Genomic DNA, 27,709 nt, shown 5'->3' on the forward strand with positions numbered 1-27,709 from the left:
TCCTGAGTGCCGCTCAGCGGTAAACTGCCGCTGAGCGGCAGTTGCAACTTCTCCTTTTTCACTTTTTGATGTCTTTTCTGATTTCATCTCTCTCCTTCTTCACTTCTTTCACTAAATTCACCTTAAAACCTGCACAAAAACACTGAAATCAAGCATAAACCTGTCCAGCTCTCTTATTTCTGAAAATATGAGTAAAAGCATGATTTCAAGCTAGTTTCTAAGTATAAAGGTTGCTTTTAGTATCAATTTTAAGCATGAAAATAACAGTTTTTCAACTGTTATCAACCTTTCACCTTTCCGCCTCCAAAGGGATACCGCTATCGCTATCGCTCACCCGCCGCAATAGCTGACACACCGCAAGATACTTCACAACGCCTTTTCGCTCAACAAATCTCGTTCCACAACCACGACAATCCTTCACTCAGTATCAACCTTTGCTCGCAAATCCTTCCACACTATCAACCACAACAATGAATGAAAAATCCCCAATTTCTAACTTACTATTCGTAATGTTTTTTAACGTACGATAAAAAAAACCCTAATTAGTTTATTTCCCCAATTTAAAAAATGTAACCCCATTTCAAATTCCCAATTCAGCCTGCCATGTCAAGTCACTTAAGCCACCTCATTGCCACGACGCAATTGATTGCACAAATCACATACACAGTCAGAAAAACGTTATCAATTATAACGGCGTTAACTGGATAGGATTCAATTGATACAAATTTCAAAACATAGGTACCAAATGCCTACATTTTTAAAACCGGGTACTAAACAGAAAATTACCTCCGAACATGGGGACTAAGTAGGTAATTAAGCCTTTAACTTATGATGTAACTCTTGTAAGTGCGGACGACCAAACAAGCAATTACATATTAAAATTATTTTGTTGATTAAAATTAGGGTTAAATATGTTTTTAGTCCCTTAACTATGAAGTCATTTTTGGGTTTCGTCCCTCTTCGAAAGGTTTGATCATTTTCATCCTTAGTTTGGAAACTCACATTTTTAGTCCTTAAAAACCAACAACATTAAGTTTTCTATGAGGTGGCAAACGATGAGCCATGTGTGATGCCACCTTCCCTAACTACTTTTAATTGACGTGACAGTAAAGGTCTGGTGGAAGGTGGGTCACTCGATTTGATGGTCGGCCACTCGGTCTGGTACTCGGTCTAGTGATCGGTCGGCCACTCATTATTTAAGCTTTTGAAGGTACAGTCTCCTGGAACTACCAGGCTGACTGACCACCAGGCCGACCACCAAATCGAGTGGTTGACCAGCATACCGAGTGGCCGACCACCAGGTCGAGAGGCCGACCACCAGGGCAACCACCCACCATGCCGACCGACCACCAGACCGAGTGGTCGACCACCTACCAGGCTGATCAACCACCACACCTTTACTGTCACGTCAATTAAAAGTAGTCACGGAATGTGACATCACACGTGACTCACCGTTTACCAACTCATAGAAAACTTAAGGGCATTGGTTTTTAAGGACTAAAAATACGAGTTTCCAAACTAAGAGGATGAAAATCAACAAACTTTTCAAAGAGGGACGAAACTCAAAATCATTGATAGGTCAGGGACTAAAAGCATATTTAACCCTTAAAATTATTTGAAGTTCAACAAATTCCTTGGATAGAAAAAGTCATCTAAAATAAATTTTGAGACAAAGTTATAAAAAATTAAGTTTTTTACTTTTGATACAAATTTTCTACATTATAAGCTTATTGTAACAAATTCTGTTTGGTTATGTGGAGAAAAAATTGGTTTTCTGTTTACATTGGATGATGGACGGTGTAAATCTTAAAATGTTAGGTCAGTGCCATAAAATTGAAATACACATGGTATGTTTAAGTAATAATTAATATATATTATAATTGTGAAAACACCTCCTTCAATTCGATAATTAATTATTATTAATTATAATTAATTATTATTAATTATAATTAATTATTATTAATTATAATTACATATAATTAATTATTATTAATTATAATTAATTATTATTAATTATAATTAATTATTATTAATTATAATTACATATAATTAATTATAATTAATTATTATTAATTATAATTACATATAATTAATTATAATTAATTATAATTAATTATTATTAATTATCATTAATTATTATTAATTATCATTAATTATCATTAATTATTATTAATTATCATTAATTATTATTAATTATCATTAATTATTATTAATTATTTTTATTTAGTATGAGTTATTTTTATTAAATAACAACTTTTAAACCTTTTTAAATAGTGAATTTTTAGACATACATCACTAAAATTTTAACAATTTTTTTATATCCTTTAAATAATCATTAAATGTCTTTTAATAGAATGTCTCTAATAGGCATATTCTTTATTTAAACCACATGAACGACATGGGTCCTCGAATCCTTATATACATACATGCATTTCATCAGGAAAACACACTGAAACTCGTTCTTATTCTTTTATAAATAATGATCTCACATTCGTACTATCTTGAGTATCGAAGAGTCTTTTGCAGGTACGTTCTTACTATCTTAAGCGTCAAACAGTCTTTTGCAGGTAAATCTTCCTTCATAGGTCGGGGTCAGGGCCGAGGACAATTTGATTAGCCTAACATGGTCCTCTAAATCCTAATCCCTTCCAAGATCAACAACTGAACAAGTGCAGCCAGTTGTTCAGATCCAGATCATCCAATCTAATCCTACTTAGGAAAGGGGTGGCATCAACACAATCGCTAAAGGTTTCATAGGGGAGGAAATTCCTTTGTTGTACAAAAGATATACCAAAGAAGCACCAACTTAAGAACCAGTTCCCCATGACACTTACCACTTATAACCTTCTCCGATGAAGATTTTTCTGTGAACGACTTAGATCAAGATGACCTGGTTGCCATCACGACAACCATCCCTAACTAACGAGTCCACAAGGTCCTGACAAACTAGGGTAGCTTGACCATGTACTATTTTGGCATGCCTTCACAAAGTTGGACATTCTAGCTACCCTAATTCAACCCCTCCCAAAACCTCTGCTCGGGTTATCGATGAATGAGTTCACACCAAAGGGTACATCGACCAGCTAACAAACTTCTGAACACTAATGTACATCAAATTGTGATGGTGTGATACCTCATAGTCGATGCAAGATCATCGTACAACTTGGATTATGTCCACCTTACACATGGCATTAAAATCCTGATCGAGGACTTTTCGGCCATCATCACTCTGAAGACGGACCTTGTTAAGACCTTGGCAAGTGTACCGAATCGTATCAAGTAATAATAATTGGTAAGACCAAGTATCATTTCCCAAGAGACTCACGACACTAAACAATCATGTGATAACTTAACTAATTAAGACTTTTAAGAACAATTTAGGGTTTTGAATACAAAAACAATAAATTAAATATGAATGCACTTTTGATCAATTGAAGAAAAACACAAAGGTGAATGAATGATATTGTAATTATATGAGATGAGTATGTTGTTGGGTTTAGACTTCCCCTAGTTTACTCTCATGCATATAAGAATTCATTTTCTTCAGTTAATTGTTAATATCACTTTCTAAATTACTTAAAGCCCGATCCCTCGGCGAAGAAAGTCTATCCTTAATTACTAGACCACAATCCCTTGCATCCCTAATAACAAAGAAGACCATAAAATCAAGCCATGAATGATCAAAACATAACAAGCATAGAGCAAATGAGAAAATCCCTAACAATTGATGAAAGAAGCATATATCAATTAAAACCAATTCAAATACATGAGAGTTCACAAGGTTACATCATCCCCCCAACAACAAATTGAATTTAGGTCCCCCTTGTCATGGAGAAACTAGATGAATAATGGAATGAGAATGAAAGATAAACCCTAAAAACCAAAGAGGAGAGCTTCTGCATCCACTTCTGCCTCTAGAGAGTTGGAAAAGTCTAAATTTGTGTCACTTCTGTCAAAAGATACTCCCTCTAGGACGACAACGTCCTTATATATAGCTGAATTGGATCATGAACCAACATCGTCAGCGCTCAACACCTCACTCAGGGCGCCCAGGCAAGCTTGCTAGAAAACTGGCGCTCAGCGCCCCTAAAAGAGCGCCCAAGCTTTGAGTTGGAGAGATGACCAAGATATTCAACTTCGTGTAAGAAATAATATGGTTAAGCAGATGAACAACCTAATGTTATAATAGTTGGATCCAAGAATGAACGAACCAAAAGTTACACCTAGTCTATAGAAAGTCTAGCGACGTTCAAAAACTTCAAGTAGAAAGAAAACTAGAACCCAACCAGGATGAACTGTATTTCATTATGGACCTTTCCACAATAAAGTCTAAGGGGTAGAGAAATTTAATGGAAAGGTAATCATCGAGGTCACCTCAAGACAAACTTTAAGAGTAGATAACAAAGATAAACGTCCACGGATAGAACACCTAAGAAGGCACAAAGACAAAACGTCCAAAAGCTAAGCAAACATTCTACTCCCAAAACATTTATTTACTTGGGATCTTTTATTTTTTTAGTTATTTGGTTATGATTCTTTATGGTCACAATGACTATTGACTAGTGGTATCACAAACTACGATCGCACATTGAACTTTGTAAAAATATAACCATAGAGAAAGGAAAACCAAAGCATAGAAAGTTGAAGTCCGCAAAGACAAAGCAAAAGGCAAACTCTCAAATATCTCGGATGAGTTATACCACATAGTGGATGCCCTATAGAACGATGCGTGCAAGTTAGAAGAGCTTAAAGGAAAACTTGTCTCGAGAAAAATGGAACACTACACATTTAAAAGAATATTACAACTAAATGTCTCATGGTTATATGAGCATTTTTTCCTTTCGTCTTTACTTTTCTTTTGACTTTAAAGATGTATTATGAGGATGTGTATACTCTTTTTCCTTCGACCAATTTTTTCCCAAAGTTGGGTGTTGTCGAGCAAGGTTTTAATGTGACACAACTTGATTTGTAATAAAAATCATATTTTTATTCATACGCATGTTTCTCAACATTCATAGAAGATCACAAAGATGACATCAAAGTTACTAGATTGTAACATGAAAAACTACAACAAAATTGGCACTCAAGTTACTAGATTGTAACATGAAAAAAGACCACGAAGTTGACACTCAAGTCACTAGATTATAATATGAAAAAAAACAACAGAGTTGACACTCAATTTACTAGATTGTAACATTAGAATAGGCCATGTTGTTGACACTTAAATTACTAGATTGTAACATGAGAAAAGATCACATAGTTGACACTCAAGTTACTAGATTGTAACATGAGAAAACACCACATAGTTAACACTCAAGTTACTAGATTGTAACATGGGATAACACCACAAAGTTAGCACTTAAGTTACTTTGTAACATGAGGAAAGACCTCTAAGAGAGACACAAAATGACCTCTAAGTGAGGCAAGTCATAAAATTAATCAAACAAAAACAAGAGCCACTAGGTACAGAGGAACTCAACATCCCAATATTTGAGTACAAAATCAAAAGCACCAAGTATAAAGGAACTCAACGTCCCCAATATTTGGCATCCTAATATCTGAATAAGAAAATAAGGGCAAATCGACATTACAATACCCTAATCACCTCCTCCTGAAAAGCTCGACACTTGTTGGTCTCTTTGACGACAAAGCTGCTTTCTTCCTTTGCTTATTGGAATTCAAAAACCAACTTGTTAGGTTTTCGACCGACCTCTACACATCAGCTAGTTATGCTGTCTATCTCGATCTTCTCCTTGATTGGTTTCACTTGAATATTCATTTTGAATATTTTTTCCTTGATCCCTTTTAGTTGTCACACCTCCAGGTTTTTACTCGTTAGTTTCTGGCTGATCTCAAAACGCAAGCTAGCCCCGCTGACCAGTCTTCACTTCAGTCACATTCACTTCCTTCTACAATAGGCATTTTAAGAAAGGACAAGAACGAACACCAAGGATCTACACAAATTGGAAGCACTTAATTGAACCTACTGATAACGGTTGAATATACTGTTATCTGTGATGCAATTTTGATACTAAATCAATTCTTTTTGACTTTGAAACTTGGTTAAACTCTTGTTTTAAGTTTATTTTTGTGAATAAGAGAGTTGAGGTTATACTTAATCATTTTATCACTAAATTTCCTAGATTTTGTAGGTTATTGGAATGAATTGGAAGAGGAGTTGAGGTATCACAAAGTTGGAACCCAAGAAGGACAGAAAAAAGCACCAGAAGAGAAGGTTACAGAAGGTCGCAGGACGCTTGGTTGCCCTTTTCTAGGGCCTTGGGTGCAGGAGCTCACGCAACCACGCCTAGTTGCCCTTTTCTAGGGCCCTCAACGCCAGCATAGGGCGCCTGGTTGCCCTTTATGGGGCCCTCAACGCCACTCTACACAGCAGCACGCCTGAGCACCCTTCCAAGGGCACTAAGCGCCAATTTCAATGCACTGTTGAGCGTATGGTTGCCCCTTTCAAGTCCCTCAGCGCCACTTTTCTCGCAAGCTCGCCCGATTGCCCTAAGTAAGGGCGCTGAGCGCTAGCGTGTTGGACCCATGATCCAATTTTGATCTATTTAAGGACTTGCACGCCATAGGATTTACATCTTTTTGATGGTTGAAGCTCAGAAACACACTTTTCGACCCTTTGGAGGCAAATTTAGCATGCGGGAGCTATCCTCTTCTCTTTCTAGGGTTTTTATCTCATTCTTCCATCATTGTACACCTATGTTCTCCATGACAATGGAGAACTAAACTCATTTGTTGTTGGAGAAGATGTAACCTCTAAACTTTCATGTATTTGAATATGTTTTGAATTATTTTATGGATATGTGTTTTCTATTATTACTTTTTGTTGTTTTTGAATGTTGAGTATTTAATAACATTTAATGTTTGTTTAGAACAACAAAGTGTTTTCTATTATTTGGGTAGCATTTTATCATTTAAGCTTCTCACTAAGATACCAAACATTGATTAAATACTTCATCATTGGATGAAGTGAATGGATTAGCTCATGATATCGTCTATTCGGATGTAAACGCTTTTTAAGATTCTGCTTTCTTTAGCCAAAGCATTTAGCGATTTTGTCTTTTATAAGTTTTTCTAATATTAATGGAGACTCTTAAAGGGCTTACCAAAAAAAAATTATCATCATTATTACATTCGTATCTATTTGAGAGTTTGACTTATTACCTTTTGGTATAGTTTTTGCATTTAGCACAACTCTCATTGACGCTTTAACTTTAGGAATCTTTTAGTATTGTTTCTAGTTTAAGCCTAAGTGTTTTTCTAAGACTTTCCTAAGTTACTAGGTTTTCATAATTTTTAACTTATAACCTATTTTCAACTTTTCTGGTATTCTAGTGAAAACATCTTTGTATTCTCATTTCGTTTAATATTGTTTTGTAAAACTTCAAAACATATGAGAGTGTTTAGACATTTTAGTCTTGTAGACGATTTTGTCTTAACAACTACACTAGTCTATATAACACTACTTGGACTATCTATAAGACTTAAGACTAACTAAACTAAAATTTACTCTAAAATGCCTAATTTAGCACATTTTTACTAAAACTAAAAATTTCACTCAAAGAAATGAAAATTACATAAAAACTTAAAATAAATGTAGTAGAGTTGTCAAAAGAAGTGTTCCTAGACCCTAAAACTAAGCGTAATTTGAAACTTATCAAAGCTAAAGTGGAAAAACAGAGAAATTAGATGAAAATTATGCAATTCTAGACAAATTGTGAATGATGCAACTAAGCGGTGGAATTAAAGTTGACTTACAAAGAGCAAACCTTTTGGAAGAGAAAACCTCAAGAACTAAACCTGCAATTGAGTCATGAAGACTCTTTCTCCAAGAATTATCTTAGGAATTGAACATCAGAGCATGAGACTTAACCAAAAAACAAACTCACGTAGGAAGGAAACCTCTATTATAAGACCATAAGTGCACGGTTGAGCACTGTCTTGGATAGTTTAGAAATATATAATTTCAGTTCTATTTTAAGTATCAAATTTTAGAGAAACTATTTAGAGAACTCCTAAAATATTAATAAAAAAACTAAATTGACTAAAATTAATACTCCATTGAAAAACAAAATTAAGACTATATTCAATAAACTCAAAAGTAGGAACTTAATTAGTATTTAGGAAAAATAATAATAAAATGCAACATGATATGTTGAAACTTTTTATAATATATTAGGCGTTCAGTAAGTAGCCCAATTTATACAATTAAAATAAATATATAGTTTATATATATATATATATATATTCTTTAAAATATTAGTTCGTTTTTATACATAATTATACAATAAATAATCATACGCTATTATATTTGATCTATACAAAAAAACTACACAAATATATGTTTGCATTAAAATTACATTTAAAATAAATGTTTAAATGTATTTATTTATTTAAAATGTGTAAGAGCCGAGAGTTTAAAGAAGTTTAGAGTAGATAGGTGTACGCAAAGGATGAGACTGAACGGTTTAGATTAAAATATGAAAGTTTCAAAAGTCTCGTCCCATTCTCTGAATACAACTATATCTCTCCAAATTCTTCTACTCCCTTATTTTCTCTTCCTTCTCTCTAGATTCCTTCAATCTCACTTCATCTGTTCAACAATCAGATCGTGCCTAAGCAATCAGGGTGTCAAGAGCTTTCCATTCCACCAATCGGTTTAGTGTTTAGAGTTAGTAAGTTTCATCATCTCCTCTTAGTGATTCTGTTTTATTATGCATGCAAGAGAAAATTCTGTTTGCATGTGTTTATCAGACTCTTTTCTCAAATTCTGATTTCATTTTTGAACCTACTGTTGGTCTCCTCTTTCCAATCGATGATTGGTAGGTGTTCTTAGATTTTCCTAAGGATCAAGCAATTTCTTGAAGGTGTTAAAAGCTTTCTGTTCGGTTAAGAGGTAAGGGAAGCTAGTTAATTTAATTGATTGGTTGATGATGTATGAAATTTTTTTTTTGACAATTTTGCATGTGTGTGAAATTGAATGTTTGTGTGTTTGTCATTGTTTGTGTGGGATGATAAATGTTGTGGTTATTGAGTTGTGGATTATGTAGAATTTAAAGTGAATTTTGGTTTGGGATTCTTTGAAATGATGTTAGAAAGGTTTAGGTAATCTTGGATAAGTGTAAATTGGTATATGAATCATGTATGGATGATTAGAAGTTGGGAAAAATGTTTAGTTTTGGTAAATTCTAGTGTGTTCTTAATTCTGCAGAAGTTCTACATAATTAGGCAGAAAGTTGACCGTTCGCTGTTGACCGCTCGGCTAGATTCAGGTACTTGGTCATTAACTGGGTTCGATCTCTTTAGAGTCTACCCAGTTCATGACCATTCAGTCTTAGTAGTGCTCGGTTTTGTAGTAGCATTCGGTCTTAGTAGTGCTCGGTTTTGTACTAGCGTTCATTTTTAGTAGTGCTCGGTTTTGTACTAGCGTTCGGTCTTAGTAGTGCTCGGTTTTGTACTAGCGTTCGATCTTAGTAGTGCTCAATTTTGTATTAGTGTCGGTCTTAGTAGTGCTCGGTTTTGTACTAGCGTTCGGTCTTAGTAGTGCTTGGTTTTGTACTAGCATTTGGTCTTAGTAGTGCTCGGTTTTGTACTAGCGTTCGATCTTAATAGTGCTCGGTTTTGTACTAGCGTTCGTCTTAGTAGTGCTCGGTTTTGTACTAGCGTTCGGTCTTAATAGTAGTCGGTTTGTATTGGTGTTCGGTCTTAACTACGTTCGGCCTCCTATGGGCCTCACTTGTTAATGACCATTCTGGTCATGCTTTCGTGATTGGTCTTACTTGAGTATTCGATCTAGGTTCTTAGTTTTCAGCCTAAGTTATAAGTGTTCGGTTTAGCTCTGGTGATTTGGTTATTCTAGTGTTCGGTCTCACCATAGTATTCGGTATTACATTAGTGTTTAACTGTATTCGGCCTTACATTAGAGTTAGATCCTTAATAGTGTTCGGCCACTTCTTCAGTCTTACCTATTATGGACCATTCAGTCCTGTTATTTGGGGTAGTGAGAAACTGTTTGGTCTCTAAAGTACGCAGAGTGTTTGGTCTTGCATGTGGTTTCCATTGTTGTTTAATAACTTGTTTAAATTCAGTTATATGAACATGTATAAATAATGGAGTAGATGTTGATATAAAGAATTATGTTCCAACTGTTATGAAAGAGAATTCCATGGAAGAATGTCTTAGTGATTGGTCATCAATTAATTCTCAAGTAGAGATGGGTAAGTCATGTTGTGAGAATAGTAGGAGGCCCTAGCCTAGGAGGTGACCTACGGTGAGTGATAACGGGCTAACCTCGTGTGGCAGCTGATGGGTTTCCAGTTACTACACCCACGAATGCACGAACGACCAAAGCTACATATTCATACTAGTCTGGGCGGTCAAGTTAAAGTGGTCGGTCGATATGTGTTTATATGTTTTATACATGTGTATGATTATCTGATCTGTTTGTTTGAATCGTATGCTCACATGACTATTAAATTACACTAGCTTACCCTTCTTTTTTGTCTTGTATATGTTGTCCGTTTGGTATTTCTTCTTTGCAATGATCATATTGTGGGTGTAAACAGAGGATGATGAGTGTTCTCTAGAGCAAACGCTGGATGGAGAGGATCCAACTACTTAGACTAGGGTCGATCGGTTGTGTGTATAGTTTTGTAGGGACCGTTCGGTCATGTATATAGTTTTGTATTAGGATAGAATTTTGTAAAGTTTTAAATTTATGGTTATTTTAGGATAGTTGTAAGTCAACCTACATTATTATTATTATGTGATGATTCTTATATATAGTGTTCAGCTATTCTTTTGGGATGTTACAGAATGTATGACCAATGAAAATTAAAGTTATGCATTAAAAAGTTAATGGTAAAAATATATGTTTTACTATTTATTATATAATTATTTATAACATTTAATTAATATTTTAAAGAATTAAAATTTCTATTATTTAAAAAAATTAGATGTTTAAAATTTAATTAAATTGTAAATAAACTTTATCAAAGTTAATAATTTTAATAAAATAAAGTAAGAATTTTCTATGTGAATCCAAAGAGGTGGATTCTTTTATGAATATAAATTTAGGTTAGAATGTTAATAAACAATAATTTTTGAAAATTATTTAAAATAAAAAATAATAAGAAATCATAATGAAAATTGACAGACGTAACATTTCCAAAGACAGAATATAAGCATAAGAGTTTAAACACAAAAGAAAAGAAAGACCTTTGTTAAAAACTCAAAAATTTTGGATTATCAAGAACCCATGAGATAGAAAACCTCAAACAATTTTTTTTAGCAAAATGTATTTGTCGCAACCGGAATCGCGACAGGACGACGACCCGAAAAAGAAAAACGGTTTTGAAAAAGAGATTTTTTGGAGTCGCCACCATAGTTTATTCTGGAAAAACCATAAAATGATAAGACATGGTCTGCGAAACTGAGATTCTTGGTTCGGGAGTCGGTTACGTGTAGGGAAGGTATTAGCATCCTACAACGCCTGCCTTAAGGTTTACTCCTTTAACTAAATACGCGAATATGATGTGGTTTTCAAAATGTTTAACTTTCCCCTAAAATAAAATTCTAAAGAAACAAAATGTATTTTTTAGTTTTTTTTGGACCCGACAAGGATTGACCTCGTTCCTACGTATTCTCATTCAGAATGAAAAATCAGGGTTACGTAGTTCTCTTAGAAAACTGCTTGAAAATTTGTTTGAAAATTGTTTGAGAAATTGATTATGGATAAATTTGGATTTTTGGGAAAGTGAACCTGATAAGGACGGGTCTTGCTCCTACGTATCTCCACTTTTGATGGAGAATCAAGGATCACGTTCTGGCTAGGAAGATTGTTTATTTGCTTGAAAGTGTTGATGTTTTTGGTTTTTGAAGATTTTATATTTTTTTGGTATTTTTTTTATGTAATATTTAAATTTTTGCATAATGAGCACTAGGCTGATGCGTACGATCGCAGGAGCACTTACACGGCTTTTTCTTCGTTTTTATTGTTTTACGTAATGAGCACTAGGCTGATGCGTACGATCGCACGAGCATTCACACGGCTTTTTTGTTTATTTTATATTTTGAGTATTTTTTTATTAAAAGTGAATGCTCAGACCAAATATTTATAATATCGTGAATGAAAATGAAACAAGACACAAGACACAAGACACAGTGGGATTATCAAGGGTGTATACGAAACAAATAAATAAAGCAGACCCAAAACAAAAAAATTAATAAAAATTAATAACAGATACAGAGATAGAATTAATGCAAGTAGTAAAAAAAAGATTGTGAACCAAGCTCAATTTTGAAATAAGGGTACCGCATGAGTGTTATAGGCCCATTGAAGATGGGTGCAGCAAGTTTGTTTAGAGGTATCGCTAGTGAATCTTGGGCCCAGGTCCATATTCTCTTTTGTTTCCGATGACAGAAAATAAAATTGCTTTCTTATTCCCATTTTGTTTTCTTCGTAGCAAAGACATAAGCCTTCTTTTCCTTGCTTTCCGCATGAAGCCACCAGACACCAACAACTTCTCCTTCTTTCCTCAGCCTCTTCAAAGTCGGCAATATCACCGACGTTGAACTTGGTGGTTGCTTTCATCTCTTTGCCATCATGGCCTCTCGAACTTTATCTGCAAAACAACCTAAACCACAAATCCAACCTATCAAAATGAAAATCATACCTGAAGCTCCACCGCGAATCTCTTCAAGTCTCGCCGGAAGCCAGCCATTGTACCTGCTATCAAAGTCTGTCTTTTTGTGTTTGATTTTTTTTTTCTTTGTTTTATTTTATTTACATGATTGCGATCTCTCTTCTTTTCTATTCTTCTATTTCTTAGTATGCTTTTTTTTTATTTATTTATGAAATGACTTTGGAATCTTTTTTAATAGGTAAGAGATGGAGTTGAAGCTGAAAGGGATGATTGGTCTCTGTGTGAACCCGTGAGTGAAGGATGAAGGTGTATCCGATGGTTTATTTCTGATAGATAAAAGGAAAAGGTTCTGACTTATCTGGTTTTTTTTTTCTTATTGAATTAAGGGGTGAATTAAGGAATGAAAGCACAGCAATTGAATCTGATTTGGAAGGAGAATAATGTTTGTTTTGGAAAAGAGATTGCCATTTGATTAGGAAGAGATTATGGATGAGTAAAGAATTGGTTTCTGGAAAAGAGCTTGAATTGGTAGGTGATGGAGAGGTTATAATTAGGAGATATAGGATGAAGGAGATTATGAAAGGAGTGAAAGAGGAATTCTTGTAGTGGAGAGGTGAGAATTAAAGAGCTCCTTCCCCCTTTGGTTATGGCTTCCTTCTTCTTTAAATGGACAGAGATGAAGACTGTCGGCAAACTCTCATTGGAGGGTTGGTAAAGGTAGAAATTGGTGAACTGTTCTCCATGTGATACCTCAATTGGTATATATAAAATTAGATGGTATCTGTCAGCTTCCTGATTGCTTCCTGTTGATCTGATTCAGGCTTTTTGTGAAATTATATGGGTTGATGGGAGAAATTATTTGCAACAAACGAAGGATTAAGTTAATTGGTGGAAGAGGAGAAATGAAAGTATGATTGCAAAACTTAGTGGGCGGCTAGGAAATGAAAGTGATTGACTGAGGAGAACAATGAATGGCACGTTGGAGAATAATTGGAAAGGAGCAATGTCTAAAGGTGCAATAGGAAGATTATCAACAGAAGACACATTGGAATCTCAAATCAAATAAAATTACTACCAAATTAAATCACATTAATCAAAATCAACTAATTCCATAAATAAAACAAATTAAGATAAATAAAACTAAAATAGAAATAAAAATGAAACACAAGAAATCATAAAATAAAGTAAGTTTTTGTGACATCCCAAAAATACAGCATAAACCATAAAATCAGAAAATCACATTTAATAATATTTCAGTACAGTTTTCCAACTAAAACAAAACAACGCTCAAGGACGAACGTCCTTGAGTACAGTCTTACAATAATAACAAAACAGACGTGCAAAGCCGCACGTCTTCAGAGTTACAAATGAAAAAGCCGAACGTACACGAAACTTGACCGAACGGTTTACACAGCACAAATAACGAACGGTCTATCGGAATAAAATAACAAGACAAGATGGTCGAACGACCACTCTAATACTGGCTACATAACTGGCCGAGCGCCTCACTGCTCGGTCTTCACTTCGACATCAACCAGGTTCTCTTCATTCAGCGCCTCTTCCAAACGCTCGTCTCCCTCTGCTCACATCCACACGGATGATCATTGCAATGACAAGACGGACGTACAAGGACAATAGACAACACAAGGAAACGAAAGGGTAAGCTTACTTAATTTAACTCATGCATCAGTCATACAATTCATTACATAATTTATCACACATCAAGACATTATAACGCATGCACAAAATAAAACTCGACACGACTGACTGTCCGGACTGTATGAATTCTGCGTAGTTACAGGCGTTCGTGCACCCGGGTGGTGTGGTAACTGGCATTCTCATCAGCTGCCACCCGAGGTTAGTACGTCCGTCCAAAGTACCTCTAAGGACGACGACCTCCTGCCATTCCCACGCATGACGTGCGCCTCTACTTGAGGACGATCACTCACGGAATATCAGGATTGAACAGCCAGCATTAACTTCCCACAGTCATACTTTACGAATTTCAACTTTCATCTGAGTCGTTCCTACCTGGAACCCTCGTTCAATAATCATAGTTTCATTTTCATCTCGTATACTGTTCATCATTCATTACTCATCAATTCATATCCATTTTCATCATTTATAAGGAAATCATCAAAAACGAACGTTCTGTCCCGAATAAGACTAAGGACGAACGCTGTGAGCAAGACCAAGAGACGCTCGTTCGAATACGAGCACGAACGGCAGAATTTCCATGACGTACACTGTTCATTGGACGAACGTTATTTAATTGAAAAATTCAATTGAATGAACGGACGGTCGTTAAGAATCAGAAAACGAACGTGGTAAATCTGAAGTTGGACGTACGGTTTTTCAATAAAACCGAACACCATTTTGAGCGAGCGCTCAGTGTAAGACCGAGCCTCATTTTTAGGACGAACGCTCCTTTCAAAACCGAGCACCATTAGGACGAACGCTCAGTTAGAGACCGAGCACCAACTAGAGCGAACGCTCAGATCAAAACCGAGCGCCATTTGGACGAACGCTCAGTTCAAAACCGAGCGCCGATTTGGACGAACGCTCAGTTCAAAACCGAGCGCCAATTTGGACGAACGCTCAGTTCAAAACCGAGCACCATTAGGACGAACGCTCAGTGTGAGACCGAGCGCTTATTAGAGGGAGCGTTCAGCATAAGACTGAACACCAATTCGGACGAACGTACAGTATAAGACTAGGACGAACGTTCAATATAAGATTAGGACGAACGTTCAATATAAGATGAGGACGAACGTTCAATTTAGTATATGGACGAACGCTTAAGCATAGTTTTTAGATAAGAGGACGCTCGTCCAAAACAAGATAAAAACCGAACGGTCAATGACCGTTCAGTACGGATGTGCATTTTCATAGGGAAAATTCTTACAAAAATTCATTTTTCAGTTCATTTCTCATTATACAAGTTCATAAATTCCATTCGTTCATGTCATGGTACAATTTACAATCTTCATATAATCCATATCATCCAAATCTCATATATTTCATACAACATACGTAAACTTAGTCATATATCATTTTTCACTCAGTAAATAACGAACGTTCATGCAACTCAAATCACACCATCATCATGCATTATATTCACACAGTAATTAACGAACGTTCAAACGAAGCACACAACATGAATTAAATCAAATAAGCTTCCCTTACCTGGAATGACGAACGTCCACTGACGCACACAATTTCTCCTTTCCACTATAAATCCTCCGCTCGTCAACGCTCGTTAAACCAAGCTATAATGAACGAGCCCAACCGCCAAATCAGAATTACGCTACACTAAGAAAGGACGAACGCACAACTCAGAATTGAGTTTGCATACGCGGAAAACGAACGTCCAGAGAGTGGGAAAAAGGCTTACCAGCTCAGTCTGAAACGAACGGCTTTTCTGGAAGCCTTGGATGACGTTCGTCCTTCCGCTGCCGGATCCCAGAATTGGAGGAGATGAAACGGTGGTTCCTTAGAGAGAAGGTGCAGAGAGTGAAGAGAGAAGGAAGAGAATTCAGAAACGAAAATGGTGGAGCGTGTGGAGGGTGGAGGATTTATCAGAGTCTCATATCCGTTTTTCCACCTTGCCAGCGTGCGTTCCCATTGCCAGCGCACGTCCACTAACGCTGACAGCCTTCTGCCAATTCCCACTACGTTTTGACTAAATTTCACGCGTCTGTTAGCGTGTGTCAGACGCTGCTGACTTTACGTGCGTCGGTGAGGTGGCGCGCTCTCAGGCTGCCACGTTTTTTTTTTTTTTTTTTTTTTTTTTTTTCTGAGGCCTGACAGTTTTAAAACAAACAAAATTAACTAAAACTAAAAACAACTAACAGAAACAAGATCACATGAAATCACATGAAATAAATCCAAATAAGGAAGACAAAATCAAATAAAGTAAATTTGACACAAATCAAATAAAATTAAACCGCATTAAACCAAATCAAATAAAATTACATGCTATCCATTTAAATTAAAACAAAATAAATATCAAATCAAATCATTCCATAAATAAAGAAAAAACGTAAAAAATAAAATCTAAGATCACATAAAAATACAAATAAAACAACATAACATAAAATATAATTAAAAATCACATAAAACCAAATTAAATAAAGTAAAATCATATAAGATCTAACAAAATAAAATTAAATCATATCACATAAAATCAACTCAAACATAATAATCGATAAAACCAAGTGAAATTAAATAAAATGAAGTAAACATCATAAAAAAGAAAGAAATATATATTTTTTTTATTAAAAATTATCCGGACAAAATTGAGTGTTGACAGTATTCCATTTCTACTTTTGGTTGAGTATATCTATTTATTTACTTTGCCTATTACACTTATTTTATAAACCTAGTCATGACCTTTTACATTCAGCTAGTTACAATAGTCAAATAACTCCTATCAAAAAGATCTCTCATAATCAATAATGAAATAATTATAACTTTCAAAAAGTAATAAAATTCAACCCACTACTTACAAATAATATTTTTTTATATAAATAATCATTATTAAATATGATAGAAAGAAACGTTCCTGAAAAAATATTAATATTTTTTCAAAAACAAGTAATTGCATTTACTACCCAATTAATGTCAAGTAATTTATTACCTGATTAGTCTTTCTAAAATAGTCAAGGATTAGAATTAGGAGGAAGAGTATGTCATTTCACTTACTATTGAATCTCTATCCTATACTGCTGCTCTGTATATATAGATAGATTATCAAGTATGAGAGTTGAGAAAAGGATGACGAATATATTGTTCTTTTTTGTGTGCTTGTGTTTGATAATTAGTCATAATGTTGATGGTATTCAAGATTCCTTGAGGGAAGATTTGGAGTTTGAGACAAAACCAAACCTCAGTGATAAGACTCCAATCAAGACTATTTATGTAGTTTATAATCTTCTTAAATTATTTTGTTTTTTTCTAACTTTATCACATTATACCTATTACTAATTTTATTCTTTTTTTTGGATTTTATAGACAGAATTTGGAGGCATTGTTGACTGCATTAATATTTACCAACAACCAGTCTTTGATCATCCTTTATTAAAAAATCATAGATTCCAGGTAATAAAAACCTTTAATTATATAGAAAAGGTTCAACTTTAAAATCTTTTAATGTTTTAGTTTTAATTTTCAATCTTTTTTTATTATATTTTTTTTCTAAATTTTAATTTTCGTTCCTTTATTTCCAGATAAAACCCACCTTTGAAAATTTAACTGAAAAAACATTGGTGAATAATTCACAAATCGGATCCATGTTTGATCTTGACAACGAAGAATGTCCACAAGGAACAGTTCCTATACAAAGAATGAAATATAATTTTTCTCAAGAAAAATTATTAGATGATATATTGATTAAAGACATTCCCGGTGTTCACGTAAGATATTATACAATACTAATTGTTTATTCTATAAATTATATTTTAAGTTGATTAGTTATTTGAATATATATTCAATTTTTGCAGGTTGCAGAAGCATTTGTTCCACAAAATCATTCTCCTTTTTATCAAGTTAATGGGATATGTAGCCTTTATAATCCAAAAGTTGAGAAAGGTCAAATATCTATGTCTCATATATGGGTTGAAAATGGACCTGTTGAATCTTCCAACAGAATAACTATGGGATGGCATGTGAGTTAGTATTTATGATTTTTTTTTTTAAGTTTATGTCATTTAATTTGTGTCTTAAATGTCAATATAAAATTAGGTATTTTTATTTGTGTTCATATTAAAGATTATTATTCTATAGAGCATTTAAAATATTTTTTATTTTTTTCTTAATATCTATTTTATTTGAAATAATAATATTTTTTTAAAATTTATGAGTTATAGATGTAAATAAAGAATAAAATAATTAAAATAAATATAATATAAATTTTTTATTATAGTAAAGAAAAAATATCATAATTATTGGTTTTTATGAAAATAATTTTAAAAAACAGATAAAATCGAACATAACAAAATTTCTAATTGATTTCATACTTTGATATCAGGTACATCCATCAATGTACGGTGATGCAAGGACCCATTTTTATACATCATGGACGGTAAGAAAACGTATCATTATATTTTATTTAATCCTAATTTAATTTATAGAACTAAAACATGGAAGAGAATATACTTTAATAAATCTTAGGTATGGGTTTTTCTTATTCTTTTCACTTTTGTCTCTGAGACAAATGAATGTTTGTGTCTTGCATATAATAAACACTTAATAGAAGATTATAATTAAGTTTTCTAAATAAAATTAATTTTATTTATTCGGGTAACACTCATTTGATAAAATAAAACTATTAAATAAAACATTATAAAATTAATCAAACAAAACAAATAATTAAATACATATAAAATATTAATATAATCATCCATTATCATAACTATAGCAATATAATATACATACATCTAGTAAAAAACTATATGAGTTATATATGCTCTACATATTTATAAACAAAAGGGTTATCACCCTACCATTAAGAAGGTCAGTCTCCTTTGCGTCTATGGTCAATAGTCCAGTGATTAGGATTTCATGTAACTTTTACCACAACTTATTCTACTCTTTTTAAGTATAAATAGTTAGTAGAATTCAGGATGCCTCCTTTCTAACCCTCATATGTCAAAGCATACATTAACAAAATCACTACTAATCCTCCTTAGATTGGTTCCAACCATTCATAAAATCATAAACCCGCCATCATATTAACATTTACAAGATCACACATGTAAATATACCAGAAGAAAAAATATGAACATAGTGTTAAACTCTATTAATCTTGTTCAATAAGAATATATATTTGTTCAATGAGTAGTGCCTAAAAGCACACTCGCCAAGTGACCACATAGCTCTCCCAACGAGATTATCATTGGGGCTTAAATTCCCACAAAATTCGCCTAGCGAGACTTGTCTCGCCCAACCACTTTCAAGTTAATGAACTCTCCGACTTTTCATCCAAGAAGTATTTTCTCGTCCACCGAGTCTACATAATTCTGCATCATGTAGATTTATGCCAGTCCAGCCTTGTAATTTCAGTCCAACAACCAACATAGATGCTTAATTCAAATTAAACCACATTCAATGATTCAAATAACATCCTCTACAATATCAATCATACATCATTCTCAATTTCATCATGCAATTCAAGTAAACCAATTTCTAAACCTAACTTCAATTCCACTCATTAATTCTTATTCACACAAATCAATCATACAGAAAAAACACCATACAATTATCAATTACAATTTATCAATCACATGAAACTACACAATTAATTTTCCTTACCTAAGAGACATACTAGACTGATCAACAACTCTTAAAACATCTTTAGCTCGCATAAAGCTCTATGTGTCCCTAGAAACAACACAAACACTATCAGAATATACCATTAAGTTCACTAATCAACAAAGACTAACAAAGAATTCAAACACTACATACTAGCCAAAAAAAGGCCACATGCAAAAAAAGAACGAACAAACCAAGAAAATGATGGAAAAGTAACTTACTTTAATGAAGAAACTGATCAGACAAAAATGAAGAGCTCGCTTTGAAGATCACGCACTCTTCAATTTTCAAACATAAGAACAGCTGGTGAGAAAACCTAGAGAAAATGAAAAAAACTTTATAAAAAAGATTTTTAAAAAATAATGTTTTGAAATAATAAAACTCTATTTATAAAACTTTTATTTATACTTTAAACTTTTATTATTTAAACAATCATATCTCATAATTTTTAATACATTATCAATTCTAAAACAGTTTTTTAAGTTCTAACGGCAGTAACATATCATTATTTATATCTTTATGCTACAAATATTCCATTTCTTTAAATTTAAGTCAATGCTAAAAACTTTTACAGTCCGATAACTTCAAAAAGACAGGATGCTACAATACCGCATGTAGAGGTTTTGTCCAGGTTGACAGGAAGAACTTCCCTGGTGGATATTTCCCTGACACATCTACCTACGGTGGCGCGACTTATGAGGCTTACATGGCTATTACTCAGGTAAATAATTATGCAATTAAATTTTCACTTTGACTAAAATTGAATGACTCTTAAATGCATTATTAGTATCCATTTTACTTTTCTAAATACATTTTTAAGTAAATATAATTAAAGAGTTGAAATATTTTATGACATGCTATTGAGAAAAGTTGAGGTGTGTTTTTAGGATTTAAAGACAAAAAATTGGTGGATAAGCGCAGGAAAGGTAAACATCGGATATTATCCAGCAGCATTGTTCTCGAACTTAGGGTCAGCATCCATCGTAGGATGGGGTGGGAGAACAAAAGCCAACGTTGGTGGTCGTAGTCCTCCAATGGGATCTGGGCATTTTCCTGATGGAAATAGGACCCATGAATCTTATTTTAGATCTCCCAAGATTCAAGGTGCATCATTAATTGTTTATACACCTGAATCTTTTATGACCAAACACTTCTCTGACAATACTAAATGTTATGATGTTGGTTACCATGATAAATATTACGGAGAGGTTCAAAAGGAAAGTGTTGTTCACTTTGGAGGACCGGGAGGCAATTGTGGAATTTAATTTTATTTATAATTAAACTTTATATGGGGTTTATGAGTTTAAGAATAATTATCTCTTCTTATTATACTTTATTTTTCTATCATTCTCTCTATTGTGTTGGTAATTTTCAGAATGCTATTCATTTTCCAAATAAAGTTGGGCGACTCGACTTTTTTTTTCATTAAAATGTTTCTCTTGTTAAACTATATACTTAACTCTTAATTTGATCTCGGCCTAATATTTCCAAATTTTTGCTTGAATATCTATGTACATATTCAAGTTGAGTCATTTGAGACTTATAGTCAAGTGAAATTGATCTTGATCAAATGTCGAGACAAATCCGAGACAAGTAGTTTGTTTTCTATCAAATGTTAAGACAAGTTAGTTAGGACCAAACATCAAAACAAGTCAGTAAAGACCAACCATCCAGAAAAGTTAATATAAAAGATTTAGAAGAGTCAATCCGAATCGAAGTTTGAACCAAGTTAACATAGGTTAAAGGTCAATTCGAACCTAAATAGGTCATACTAGTTCGTTTTGACACCCTTAGACTTAAATAGTAATTTAGTCTCTATTTTTGTTAAGTTTGTTCAATGTATTCCTTTTCTTTTGTTCAATAAAGTTCCAATTTTTGTTAATTTAGTCACTTTTTATAACATCGTTTAAATAGTTAATGACACAGTAAATAAGGTTTCCATTTGCCAGGTTATGATTTTTTTTATTTTTTTTTCATTTTTTCTTTACTTTTTCTAAAAGAATTCACCTCTCAAGTTAGTATCATGTCATGTTGTCACATGTCAATATTAGTATCACATGTTAGTGTCTTATATTTAATTTAGTCTTTATATTTTTTATATTGATTCAATTTAGTCTTATTCTTTTAAATAAAGCAATTTTGTCCCTCTCCAAATTGATATGAAATTCAACTTTTATATAAATTCAATATTGATATTTTTATTAAAATTCACATTTTTTTTAAATATTTCTGAAATTATTTTTAAATCAACTCTAACTATATTATAATAAATATAAGGTTTAAACCCTCCCTTGGTCCTCAAGTTTGTATGAAAATCTCAGTTGGGTCCTCAAGTTTTTTTCTGTCTCAATTGGGTCATATTTTTTGTAAAAATGAACAAATTTTACCCTAACCGTTAAATTGTAACAAACGGCGTTAGTTGGTGCTGACGTGTTGCATAATTAATGTGTTGATGTCAAAATATTTTATTACGTGGAATTTTTATTTAATTTGAGAGATTATGACATGGCGATCGTTCTCTTCTTCTCCTTCGTTTTGGTCTTCTATCCTGCGCAAAGATTCATCTCCTTCCTTTTGCTTTCTCCGTTGTGGGCGTTCCTTACCCTAAAAAAAATCACGATGCTGAGGACACTGCACCTTGCTCCTTGAGTTCTATCCCTCGGTGTCCACACCATTGGAAACAAGATCATTGCCTCCAGTCATAAATTTTTCAGTCTGGTTTCTTCTTTATTGAGTACTGTACATGTTTTGTAGCTTCAATCAAATTTTAACCTAGAGAATCTGTTTTTTATTTTATTTTTCTTTTTTTCTTAAATTGATTGATGTCCTGTCAATCAATTAATTTATATTAATAATAAGCTAAAGTATTATTGGCTGTCATGTCAATAAGGGAGTAAGATGTTAAGCTCTTTTTATATTAATCTTAATAAATTCATGTGTTTTGTATTATTCATTTATTTATTTATTTTGAATTACATATTATTTTATTTAACTTATTTTTAATTATTATTTTTTATTTAATTTATCTTCAGTTACACATAGTTTTTTCTTATTTATTTTGTAATATATATCCGTTTACAACTGAACATGTTTACTTATTTTATTTAATTTTAGTTTTAATTTTACGGATCTTATTTATTTTATTTTTAATTATGTACTGACCGTATTTAATTATTTCTTTTAATTTATATTTAGTTATGAAATACTTTTGTTTATTTGTTTTATCTCTGCATTAGTAGTATTTATTTATTTCATTTAATTTATCTTTTTTATCTATCGATTATGTTTATTTATTTTATTTTAATTATCTTTGATTACTTATTGATCTATTAATTTATATTTTTATTATTATATTTGTTTATAATATTATAATCCATGTATATTTATTATTTTAAATTCTTACTTTGATATATTATATATCATTCTTTTTTCTAAATATTATTTTTTCAGTGAATATAATAAAAGAAAGTTACTTATATGTTTTATATAATTTATTGTATATCTTTTGCATTTGTTTAGATGAAATATATATTATTGATAAAGGTGTAAAAAAAGGTGTTATTCTTTTTCACTGTCAGGTTTTGCAGATGCTGCTACTGCAATATACAGCTCTGCATTAATGTCAATGAAAGGCTGTGAGAGAGAAAGAGAGAAACGACACAGGTTTGGCGTACGTGGTGAGGAAAATAAAAAGAAAGAAAAGTGAGAGGGGAATGATGAAGAAGACAACGATGGTCTCGGTGGCGGTTTGGGAACGCGAGGCGCATGTGATCTTGTTAAAATGGGCTCAGTAGAATCGGCGAGCTCCCCCGAGTCACGACGCGGCCTTTCACTTTCAGCCATTTTTGGTTTAAAATCTTGAACAGTTGCTTCAAACTGCTTGTGGTTCACACTTCTATGATCCGACGTCGTTTTCTTCAAACTCTTGATCAAAGTGGACCTCGCTGGCACCTCCAAAGGCGCTTGAAGCCTCACCGAAGAATGCTCGTCGTTTTCCATCGAAGAATGCACTTGAAGATGGAAAGACATATGGAGTGTGACAGTAGGCAATGGCGTGAGTGAGTGTTGGACTGCATCAGCATCAGAGAGAACCGCCCATAAAGAATAAAGTTGAGTCCGGTGTTGCCAATGGGGGAGGAAGCAGAGGGGGAGGGAGGAGTGGTTTTAGTCAAAACATCACCACGTCATAAAGGTTGCCATATCATAATTTCTCAAATTAAATAAAAATTCCACGTAATAAAAATTCCACGTAACTATGCAACACGTCAGCACCAACTAACGCCGTTTGTTACAATTTAACGGTTAGGGTAAAATGTGTTCATTTTTACAAAAAATATGACCCAATTGAGACAGAAAAAAACTTGAGGACCCAACTGAGATTTTCATACAAACTTGAGGACCAACGGAGGGTTTAAACCTAAATATAACTTTTGTTACCGGTAAAACATTACACTTGGTTTACAAAAATTAAGATTTTTTCTTCTAATTTTGAAAAAATTTAATCATAAACCAACTCTAATCCTATTTCTTTTTATAGTGGAAAAAATATAAATAAATCTAATAATTAAGTTCTAATAATATAGTTAAAATTGATTTAAAAATAACTTCGTAAATATTCAATAAAATTGTGAGTTTTAATAAAAATATCATTATAACATTTATAAAAAAATTAAATTTAAACTTCATTTGCAAAGGAACAAAAATAGGACTAAAGTGAATCAAAATAATAAATATAAATACTAAATTGAATATATAATACACATTTGACATTAACACTGAGATGTAACACTTTTATTGTCGTGTAATAAGATCCTAACTTGACACATGTACATTTTCTTAAATTATGAAAAAATAAAAAAAATTAAAAAAAATCACGTAATTGGCATATTTGTTCACTATGCCATTAACTATTTAAATAATGTTAAAAAAATAGACTAAATTGACTCAAATGAAAATTAGAATTTCAATAAGACTAAACTACACAAACTTAATAAAAATAGTAAGTAAATTAGTATTTAAGAAAAAAAATCAACCCAAAGATGGTAACATGAAATGTTGTAACTTTTTATAATATATTAGGCTATTAGTAAGTAGCTCAATTTATTCAATTAAAACAAAACAAATTGAAATGTTGTAACTTTTTATAGCTTTTTATATATATATGCACTAGGTATTTATTGTTATTTTTACATAGTAAAGAGTTAAACACACACTATATATTTTTAAAATATTAGTTGGTTTTATACATAATTATACAATAAATAATCATACTTTTATTATATCTATAAAAAAAAACTACACAAATATATGTTTGCTTTAACTTACATTTAAAACAAATGTTTAAATTTAGTTATTTATTTAGAATGTATGACAAATGAAAATTAAAGTTATGCATTAAAAAGTTAATGGTAAAAATATATGTTTTATTATTTATTATAGGATTAAATATCTTTTTAGTCTCTAAAGTATCATATTATTTTGAGTTTCGTCCCTCTTCTAAAGGTTTGTTCATTTTCATCCTCTTTGTTAAAAAAACCTTGTATTTTTATCCTTAAAAAGCAACAACGTTAGATTTTCTGAAAAGTAGCTAATGGTGAGCCACGTACGATGTCAGCTTCCATGTTAACTGTGTGTCACGTTTCTCTTTTTTTCTGAAATCAGATTAAGTATGGGTCACTGAACTTCTTCCATCCGTAGCCACCCCAACACCTTCTTCACCTTTCACCATTCAATGTCGGCCCTGTGCACGTGCCTAAGAGGAAGTCGGTGCCTCTCTAGGGTTCCCTTTGGGTTCAAGTGGAATTAATCTGATTTCAGAATAAAAAAAATGATGTGGCACACAGTTAACATGGAAATTGGCATCACGCGTGGCTCATTGTTAGCTACCTCACAAAAAATCTAACATCGTTGCTTTTTAAGAACTAAAAATACGAGTTTCCTAACTAAGAAAACGAAAATGAACAAACCTTTCGAAGAGGGACGAAACCCAAAATAGCATGATACTTTAGGGATTAAAAACATATTTAACCCGGTCTTTATTATATAATCATCTATAACATTTAATTAATATTTTAAAGATTAGGATTAGGATCAAGAGGATGTTATTTTACATGACAAAATTCCTTGATTGATCTAGGTTAACCTTTATACTACATTAGTTAATGGAGAACCTTAGCTTTATTTAATGAGGCTTGTGTGACACAAAAAGTTATCTATCAACGAGAGACTCCTCTTACTGATCAGAATTTGGACTTGAGGTGACATGTCAAGGATCGAGCGATTGACCTTGACCCCACACTCAAAACATAACCCATTTAATTCTATTACATTTAAGTTTACTCTAACAATACATAATTTCAAAAAACAAATTGACCTAATTTGGTACATAAACCTTTTTAGTCGCTCTTTTCTAAGTATCTCATTGTTTGTTAGTACACCGAAAATATGGTGAACGAAAGTCAAAGAAAATTTTTAAAGAAGAAAGTTAATTAATCACTACTTAAACCTTAAGTAAAGTCGTACATGACTATTTCAACTTCAATATATTTGAACTGAAGTCATGCATACGAATGACGACTTCACCATACATACATAATTATATGAAGTCGTGCACCACATAATTAATGAAAGAGTTGGGAGGTTCGCAAGACATCTAGAGAGCTCAGCTAAGAGCATGGAGAAATCAAACCGCTCGACAAGATATCTGAAGAGATTGGCTAAGTGTATGAAAATCTTAAATAGTTTGGCAAGACATCCGAAGAGCTCCATAAAGTGGATGAAGAAGCCAAATAGCTCGATCAAATATCTAGGGAGCTCGACAAGTCAAACTGAGCTACCTGGACTCCCCACCGAGCTACCTAAGTTCTCCATACACTTTACCGAACGGTTTGGACTTCCCACTGAGATATCTGACTTCTTGATACACCTTACCAAGCTCTTTAAATGTCTTACCGAGCTATTTGACTTCTTCATACATTTTACCAAGTTTTTTGTGTGTTTTGTCAAGCTATTTGATTTCTTCATGCACTTAGTCGAGCTTTCTGGATGTCTTGCCAAACTATTTGAATTCTCCATGCACTTAGTCGAGTTTTCAATATGTTTTGTCAAACTATTTGAGTTCTTCATGTAGGGTTGGGCAAAATAACTTATCTATACTATATTATAGTTAACTATATTATATTATACTTAAAAAAAACTGATCCACTTTTACTAAAAGTTCAATATACTATTTTATGATTTAGTTTTTAAAAACTGAACTTATAACAATTTTGGTTCAGTTAATTGTGAGAACTGTATCTACTCTTTCTTCTGCTCTAATTCCCGTTCAACTGCTTCGTCTTGCCAAGAAAACGTTATTTAATAATAAAATATTAATAAAAGAAATTGTTCACATAAAAAATTAATAATGAATTTTTTAAGACAAAATATTTTTATCACAAATTTTTATATTTTTTTATCAATAAAAATATATTACTTTTTAAATAATATTATTTTAAGTAATAAAAGTAAAATATATTTTTTAAATTAAATTTTATTAAATGATTAAGTAATAGAAATCATAAAAGAAAAAAAGACTATAAAAAAAATAATACTTTAAATGTATTATATTCTTTAACATATTATTAAATATGTAAAAATATGTTAAAAAAAACTTTCAATGATATTAAAATGTGTGTAAGCGCATACACTAAAATAACTATTTATTCTAAAAGTCAACTTACTTTAAAACAAATATC

At 32.6% G+C, this 27,709-nt stretch overlaps 1 protein-coding gene and 1 long non-coding RNA gene across 2 annotated transcripts; one reads left to right on the top strand and one right to left on the bottom strand.

Annotated features, from left to right (window-relative positions):
* Nucleotides 1–12,215: 12,215 nt before the first annotated feature.
* Nucleotides 12,216–16,434, bottom strand: LOC148200596 (uncharacterized). The gene is made up of 2 exons (XR_015785611.1): nucleotides 15,849–16,434; nucleotides 12,216–14,241 (listed from the first exon to the last, which is right to left on the bottom strand). It is a non-coding gene; the product is annotated as an uncharacterized LOC148200596 (long non-coding RNA).
* Nucleotides 16,435–17,438: 1,004 nt separating this feature from the next.
* Nucleotides 17,439–21,250, top strand: LOC124826838 (protein neprosin-like). Its single transcript, XM_047299783.2, has 7 exons — nucleotides 17,439–17,582; nucleotides 17,676–17,762; nucleotides 17,891–18,076; nucleotides 18,164–18,328; nucleotides 18,691–18,744; nucleotides 20,548–20,694; nucleotides 20,861–21,250. The coding sequence occupies exons 1-7, from the start codon at nucleotides 17,439–17,441 to the stop codon at nucleotides 21,236–21,238; spliced, it is 1,161 nt and encodes a 386-aa protein (XP_047155739.2). The 3' UTR covers nucleotides 21,239–21,250.
* The last annotated feature ends 6,459 nt before the right edge of the window (nucleotides 21,251–27,709 follow it).

Source organism: Vigna umbellata, chromosome 4, assembly GCF_029865625.1.
Source record: "Vigna umbellata cultivar VRB3 chromosome 4, Vumbellata_1.0, whole genome shotgun sequence".
In the NCBI taxonomy this organism is placed as follows: domain Eukaryota; kingdom Viridiplantae; phylum Streptophyta; class Magnoliopsida; order Fabales; family Fabaceae; genus Vigna; species Vigna umbellata.